Genomic DNA, 8322 nt, shown 5'->3' with positions numbered 1-8322 from the left:
TAATAATAAAAATCATAATTATTTGTATTGACACCATTTAATATGAATCTATTTATCATGTGTTATAAAGAATTTTAAGCTAAAAATAAATGAAATTATAAGATACTTTTTAGCAGCAGTTTTTTGAAAGCTAGTAAGCAGGGATTCTATCCGAAAAATTTGCGGAAGAATCCCACCAAATTAGGATTCTCGTCGCAAAAATGGTATCACCAGTAACACTTATTTCTTCCAATCTCTGCTTTCATTTACCACCACCGTTGCTTCTTGATATTCATTCTCATTCCCACACATTTTTAAACCACACCCATCAACCACCCTTCAACGAAACCTTTACTTCCCATCAAAATCACCGTCTTCAAAGATTTTCTTCAAATTATCAGACACCCACTGATGATAATAGCCTCCCTTCTTGTTCCCATAATTCAACCACCACTTACGATTATAACGCCGCACAGCTTGGTAATTTGCTTACTTCTTGTACTTCGGTTAAAGAAGTTAGAAGGTTACATGCTGCTGTTGCTAAAGGTTTAGGGGATTCAAGGGTGTATCTTGATAACAATTTGATCAGTGTGTATGCCAGAATTGGCCGTTTGACTGATGCACGCAAGGTGTTTGATAAAATGCTTGAGAGAAATGTTGTTTCTTGGACGGCTATGCTTGATGGGTATTTGAAACATGGGTGTGAAGAGGAAGGGTTGAGGTTGTTTATGGTTTTTATTGAGAGCGAGATTCGCCCAAATTCGAAAACAAAGGTCTGTCTTTTGAATATGTGTAGCGCGAGAGCCGATTTTGAACTTGGGCAACAACTTCATGGTGGTGTGTTGAAAGGGCATTTTGGTAATTTGATCGTAGAAAGTGCGCTCGTTTATTTTTATGCACAATGTGGTCGTTTGGAGGAGGCATTTCGTGTGTTTGATAGGATGCGGGTGTATGATGTTGTTTGTTGGACGACAATAATAACCGCTTGTTCTCAACATGGTAGAACCAAGGACGCGTTCATTTTGTTTTCAAGAATGTTGTCATCTGGATTTACTCCTAACGAGTTCACGGTTTGCAGTGTTTTAAAAGCGTGTGGAGAAGAAAAAGCATTGAAATTTGGTCGACAGTTACACGGAACTATAGTTAAAAAACTCGTTAGAAACGATGTTTTTCTTGGAACATCGCTGGTGGATATGTATGCGAAATGTGGCGTAACTGAAGATTCTAGAATCGTGTTTAATGGAATGAGAAGACGAAACATGGTGACCTGGACTTGTATTATAGCTGGGTACGCACGCAACGGTCAGGGCGAAGAAGCCATTAATCTTTTTCGAGTGATGAAAAGGCGCAAAATATTTGTTAACAAGTTAACAATGGTGAGTATGATTAGTGCGTGCGGGAGTATTAAAGCGTTACAAACGGGTAAAGAGTTACATGCACAGATACTCAAGAATAACATTGAAGACAACGTTTACATTGCGAGCACACTCGTATGGTTATATTGTAAATGTGGATATTATTCATACGCGAATAATGTGTTACAAAGAATGACTTTTAGAGATGTTGTTTCGTGGACGGCTATGATATCCGGGTGCGCACGTTTAGGGCACGAGTCGGAAGCGCTCGAGTTTTTAAAAGAAATGGTGGGTGAAGGAGTGATTCCAAACCCATTCACGTTTTCTTCGGCTTTGAAAGCGTGTGCGAAATTAGAGAACATTTGGCAAGGGAAATTGTTACATTCGTCAATTAGTAAATCTCCCGCGCTGTCAAATGTGTTTGTGGGTAGTGCTTTGATTAATATGTATTCGAAGTGTGGGTATGTTGATGAGGCGGTTGAGGTGTTTGATAATATGCCGGAAAAGAATTTGGTTTCCTGGAAGGCGATGATTGTCGGGTATGCGAAGAACGGGTTGTGTAGGGAGGCTATGAAGCTTATGTATCAAATGGAAGCTGAAGGCATTGAGGTGGATGATTATATACTTGCAACTGTTCTTAGTGCCTGTGGTGATTTTGATGGACATTCGGCTAGGTATTCGTTAATGTCGGGTGATCGATGATGTCTTTGTTTGTGTTAAGTGTGTTGTTGTACCATGTGTTATACTTAAGTGGTGATTCATCAAGGGTAAAGTTTGTACATAGGATGAGATCATATTCCACCCCATTCATATTTTGTTGATTTATTAATTAAGTCTTTGATTATGGCCTTATGGGTTTATTGTTGAGATGGTGTGTATGTGTTGGTCACTAGTATCATCTGGTAAGGCTCTTGTTAACCCCTGCTAGTGGCTATGGCATAGATTTGAGTAGACTGACTATTTGGGTCGTGTTCATGTTGGCATACATGTCGATCCATATAATTTTGTCACAAAATTGTTCCGTTGTCTTTACTTATCATCAGTGATAAGTTTTTGATCAGTTCTGTGAATTTTACAAACCGATTGCACACACTTTTGAGGGATTAAAAACATAATAAAAACTGATTGCAAACCTTGTGTTGAAGGATATGGAATGATTAGAATGTGTTTAGGTTTTGGATTTCAATGACAGGCGGGTGATCGAGTGGGGTGAACTGTTTAAAATCGATAGATAAATTTGGGGATAGCGTAAGGCTTTCAATGATGAAAGTGAAAACAGACATGAGCTGTAATAGTAACATGCTCGGAATAATTTCCAACTTTGTCATGTGGCAGCTTATATTATTTAACATTAACATGATGCACGTTTGTTAAAGTCAATATACTACTTGCCTTCCACCATTTAAAGATTTTCAAGCATCACACCACATGGGCACAAATGAACTATAAACAGATCATTTTAATTTAAGTATAACAGACAAGACAGTTGACATATGAAAGTGTTTTTTTCCCCAAAACTATCACAACACCTGCATAAAAATAATGATTTGCTGTTTGGATTATTACAACCCTTGCATTAAAATATCCATCAAGTTTCATGCTCTGATTCTGCTTGAAACTGTCATGGTAGTAGTTTGCAGCAATTAAGTTTTGACTTTACCAAAAAGTCAACCTGAAAACACATGAAGCTGCTAATCCTGCTATCTCCTTTCCAGTTATAGTTGTTTACACAAAGCATTTCCATTACACTTAAAATAAACTAGTAACAAAGTCAACAAGAAATCACATGAAGCTGTTATTTACTTTCCAAATAACTTTCTATGTAAGTATGTAGCATACAAGGAGAAATCACACAGAAAAACACAGGACATTGCGAATGCCTGAATATCATACAAGGTAATAATAATAATAACAAACAAATCTTCAAAAAACCGTTTAAAAAAACAAGAACACAAATTTGCCTCTTCCACTACTTCTGATTGTTGCTTGTATTCTTTTTCTTCATAAAGTTTCCAAACTTTTTCAACAGCGGTTTCTTCTTCTTCACTTGCGTGTCCTCCTTTGATGGTGACGTCGCGCCATTTATCTGATCATACCCATTGCCACTTTCTGTTTTCAAATCCACGTCATCATCGTCAAAAGACTCATCATGAACCGTTGCATCTTTTTCTGGTGACAAATCTTTTTCTTCTGTTTTACAACTCTCCCACGTCTTTAATTCAGAATCTTTATATTCTCCATTTGTCGCTGTATCCATTTTGAATTCAAATTCTTGAGTTTTCTTTTCAACCGATTGTGTTTCTTTTCCATTGTGTTCAGAGAATTCCACCACTTTTGGAAGCATATCATAATCTTTCTCAGAGTCTGTCACGTCATCCTTTTCATTAACCGCTGTCACTTTAGCATCTTTCTCTTCAAGCAGTTTATTCAGTTCCTCAATCTTGTTTAACGAGTCAATTTCCCGCGTTCTAAGCTCTGTAATCTCTTGATCAAGACTCTGCAACTCGTTTTCTTTATCCATTAGACTTTCTTTCAAACTCACACTTTCTACTTTCGCCTCACCGACAACTTGTGTAAGATACTTAACTTCAGATTCTGATTCCTTCAAAAGATTTTTTAGTTGACCTTGTTCTTCTTTAGAAGCATTAGCTTCTTCTTCAGTTTCTTTAAGCAAGTTAGTTAACTTGTTAATCTCATTCTGCAAACCCTCGTTTTCTTGTTTGGAACTCTTCACAAAATCCATTAATTCAGTTTCCTTTTCTTTCCATTCTGATTCTGTATGTTTATGGCTTTCTTTCGATTGCTCAATCGTGTTCATAAGCATGTCGATTTCATGTTTTGCATCATCAAGCATGTTTTGATACTTCTCGTTTGTCGTTTGCAACGCGTGTTTCAAATCTTCAATTTGGGCTTCATAGTTTTCGTTTTCCGACCGATTGGATAATAATTGTTCTTTAGCTTCTCGTGCTTCCGATGAAACTTCATGTAAAGCCGATGCTAAACTCTCCAACGCTTTCTTGCTTTTTTCGTCTTCGTCTTTGGAAGCTTCCAGTTCGCTTATAAGTTTGTTCTTTTCTTCTAGAAGTTCCTGGACACTGCTAGCTGCTAACTTCTCATTGTTTAAAGCTTGTGTTCTTTCTTCCTTCACGGTTTCAAGCTCGTTTTTCAATATTTCAGCTTTTTTCGCAGCTTCAGAAGCTTCTAATTTCAGTTTCTGAAGCGTGCGTTCGGATTCTTCTAGATCGGTTCTTTGTCTCACATTTGACATTTCCAATAAACCGAGTTTTTCTTTTAAAGAAACAAGCTCGGCTTCTGCGTTTCTTAACAAACCGTTGCTAGTTTCCAAATCTTGGATCGTGGACTCGAGTGATGAAGATGTGGATCTTTCTAATCTTTTAGCTTCTTCAACTTGAAGATCTAATTCTTCAACCTTTTTCTTCCATTCTTCCGCTATACTTCTTGCATATGATTCGGACGTTTTAGCAGCTTCCAATTCAACGTTTAGTTCTTCAAATGAAGCTTCAATGTGAACTAACTTCTCTTTATAAACTTTTGCCTTTTTGAGTTCAAGGTTTAAAGTTTCAATCTCTGATTTCAGCTCTTTTTCCTCTGATTTCAAATGTTCAACTGTTGATTTTAACTCAGACACCAATTTATCACTTTCTTCACCCTCTGATTTCAATGTTTCTATCTCGGTTTTCAAATCCAACACCAGTTTTTCACTCTGATTTGCTTCTGATTTCAATCTTTCAATCTCCAGATTCAATTCAGAAACCATCTTGTTTGTTTTATCGGCTTCTGATTCAAATTTGGAGTTCAATAATCCCTTCAATCGTGTGATCTCGTTTGTCAACATTTCCACCTTTTCCATTTGTATTTCAGCAATCTTGGTCGCTTCATCTGCATGTGTAAGAGCTTGATCTTTAGCATCACAACTCCTGGTCAACTCTTTTTTGACCTTTTCAAGCTCGTGAGTAGTCGCAACGAGAGCTGCCACGTCAGTAGCGTGCTGGTTTTTAATAGACTCGAGTTCTTTCTCCCATTGTTCATCCTTTTTTTGAGCCGATTCAATTCCCGCCTGTTCCATTTCGACTGCACGAAACTTTTCGATTTCGATGTTTTCTTGTGCGTATTTTTGAGCCACGAGTGCCTCACGAAGCTTTTCATTGGTTTCTTCTGATAATTTCTGTGCTTCTTTTAGGTCATCAATAGCTTTTGCTTTCTCTTTGTCAACAAGAATTAACTTTTCTTGAGCTTGTTTAAGATCATCTTGAAGAGCGGTTATTTGTGCCTGTAATTCTGACCCCTTTTGCACCCCCTTTGGACTTGCTGCTGGTTTCTGCTACCAAAATCATATTAGCCATTTATTAATCCTATTAGGCCTGTAACGAACTGAACGTTCAGTGAACCATTCGGCAAGAAGTTCGTTTATGTTCGTTTCTTAATAAATTAACAATCATTAACAAAATTTTTGTTCACTTAATTAAATGAACAAAGATGAACACATGTTTCATACTTTCATACGTCCGTTTATGTTCGCTCATATATAATTTTATAAATTTTAAAAAAATAATTAAAACATGTTAGTAGCCCACCACTAACCCTAGCTACATATTCGTTCGTCTATGTTTATGAACTGCTTAAAAATGTCATCGGACGAACACAAACAAACGCAAACATTTTCATTTTCTTAGTGAACAAGCATGAACAAGAGAATCTGCTTGTTTAATTATTCGTGTTCGGCTTCTTTTAAAGTTAAATAAGCGATCATTCGGTTACTTTACATTGGTAATTAGATAATTTGCATATACATAGTTGGTCAATCTGTGTCAGCATAGTATTGAATATTGATAAATCAGCCAAATGTAACCAATAACCTGTTATAAGTTACAAAATTTGCTGTTTATACACAAAAAAAAAAAATCATGTTTGGGAAAAAGTACAGAGTATAGATTTTGTTAGGGAATCTATTGTATTCAGTTTAAAACCTCAAGAGCTTTAATCTAGACCGTTCAATATTATCATTTGATCAACTATTTTTTATTTCAAAATGCTACAAGTTAATACAAGACTATGAGAAATGGGTTCAATCTATATATATAGAGCAAAAATAAAGAATGTTAAATTCTTGGAGCCACTTACGTCAGCAGGGGTGCTGATCTTTGGAGACCGGCTAGGTTTTGAAGCAGCAGGTCGCGGTGAAGCTCTCGTGCTTTGTACCGGAGACGGAGAATCGGTCTCCGGTTTAGCTGCTCCTCGGGCGAGTCGACTCACTCTCGGGGTCGCCGGTGATGTCTTGCTGATCGGAATTTTAGTCGCCGGAGGTGTATCAGATCTATCCAATTTCAACATTATTATTATTATTAGTCACATTCACAAAGACAAATAATCATAACATAATTAAGCAATAAAATGTTAATAATGTGATGATAACAAATTGAGATGAAAATTACTTGGATTTAGTGGACATGATGAAGATGTTGTTAAGTTGTGAAATGTTGAAATGAAGAGAGCTTGCCACTAGATATGATTATGATGATGAGGAAGCAAGCTTAATTATTAGTTTTGATTAGGGTGGGTGCACTGCTATTTTCTTCATCGAGTGGTACGTTGTGTTAAGATGGTTGTACTATAAATCAAACATCCTCCCGGTCTTGTCATCAGCTTTCTTTATCTTTTGTGTTTGCCAGACCAGACATCTCACCTTCTTTCCATATCCCGGCTACCTTTTTTATTTTATTATTTTTTTTTTAAGTATTGCCAAGAATATTTTAAATTTTAAAGATTTCAATTGGTAGATCTTGCCACTTTTTGGTCATATGTTATAGATTTGTCTTAAATTTATTGGTTATTGATTGTGAAGAAAGTGATGGACACAAGACATGAGTTCGTGTATAGTTTGGATATCTGTCAAATTACTCAAATCAACGTTGTCAAAGACATTGGCGATGATGCGTGAATATTATTCTGATACTTAACATAAGGTGTGTTGCATGTCTCTTAGTCATATTGATGAATGTCATGGACTCATGTTGATATACGTCTTTTATTATGACACATTTACTAACGTATAATTGTAATATTATTTTCGTGATTTTTTTTTCTCATAAAACTGTATTGTATTGACTTACGATGTGTAAAAAGAAGCAAAAACATTAACTTTAAGAAGTCATGACAACACGTCGGATTAGTTCACAAATTATTTTATCACAAAATTCGGATACCCTAGCTTTATTGTTTCATTGCACACTCAAATTTCACCATTGAAGTGGTTTCGATTTTGAATTTTAACATAGGGTTATACACTATCTGATATTAGAGAACTAAACTCCTAAAGAAAATTTTGCATTTAACTTGATATATAAGATAAGAAATAGAAATTTTGCAAGTAGTTTTGTGTTTAACTGAAAAATTAACACCCCTTTAATAAATATTTCACAATATGCATTGATAAAATTCCTAAAGTACATTTTTCAATCTTAAAATGTCTACTTATTTACCTTTGGTTAAAAGAAAAATAACCTGTACACCATCAAATTGGATCCATCCACCAATATATGTAATTAAAAAGCATAGGATACAACATCCTCAAGCAATGTTTATGTTGCATATGGTATACTGTATACATAATACAAACCAAGATTATGTTGTATACTTGTATATGGTATACAATCCCATGAAACCATCTTGGTTTACTCAAAAAGATGTAGCATGACTTTAACACAAGCCACAAGGTATCAAAATACTATTATTACATGCATTGGTTCTTATTAAGTTCACATGAGGGAATAGAGACTCATCAAGAACTTTATGTCAGTAGTGGGAGGGATGGTCCCCCACAATTTACAATTTACATCTTCTTCCCTCAATATTTTCACATATTTACATTTCGTTTTGCCATCTTCTTTCATTTAATAATTAATTCATTCACCCATCAACCTTTACTTGAAATCCCCAACAAGGCAACAAACAGTACTTCCTTGCGTGA

The 8322-nt window shown here is 35.8% G+C and overlaps 2 protein-coding genes across 2 annotated transcripts; one reads left to right on the top strand and one right to left on the bottom strand.

Annotated features, from left to right (window-relative positions):
• Positions 1–200: 200 nt before the first annotated feature.
• On the top strand, positions 201–2320 carry LOC143619919 (pentatricopeptide repeat-containing protein At4g18520, chloroplastic-like). The gene is made up of 2 exons (XM_077091739.1): positions 201–2207; positions 2242–2320. Exon 1 carries the CDS (start codon positions 201–203, stop codon positions 2034–2036), a length of 1836 nt encoding a protein of 611 aa, XP_076947854.1. The 3' UTR covers positions 2037–2207; positions 2242–2320.
• A 974-nt stretch (positions 2321–3294) lies between these two features.
• On the bottom strand, positions 3295–6853 carry LOC143619998 (WEB family protein At3g02930, chloroplastic-like). Its single transcript, XM_077091804.1, has 3 exons — positions 6788–6853; positions 6477–6669; positions 3295–5673 (listed from the first exon to the last, which is right to left on the bottom strand). The coding sequence occupies exons 1-3, from the start codon at positions 6802–6804 to the stop codon at positions 3304–3306; spliced, it is 2580 nt and encodes an 859-aa protein (XP_076947919.1). The 5' UTR covers positions 6805–6853; the 3' UTR covers positions 3295–3303.
• Between the last annotated feature and the right edge of the window lie 1469 nt (positions 6854–8322).

This window comes from Bidens hawaiensis, unplaced genomic scaffold (assembly GCF_021521415.1).
Source record: "Bidens hawaiensis isolate Kalapana, Puna unplaced genomic scaffold, B.hawaiensis_p1.1 tig00002525_1, whole genome shotgun sequence".
Lineage (NCBI taxonomy): Eukaryota > Viridiplantae > Streptophyta > Magnoliopsida > Asterales > Asteraceae > Bidens > Bidens hawaiensis.
The sequence above is the reverse complement of the archived record's forward strand: the minus strand, read 5'-3'. Positions and strand labels throughout refer to the sequence as shown.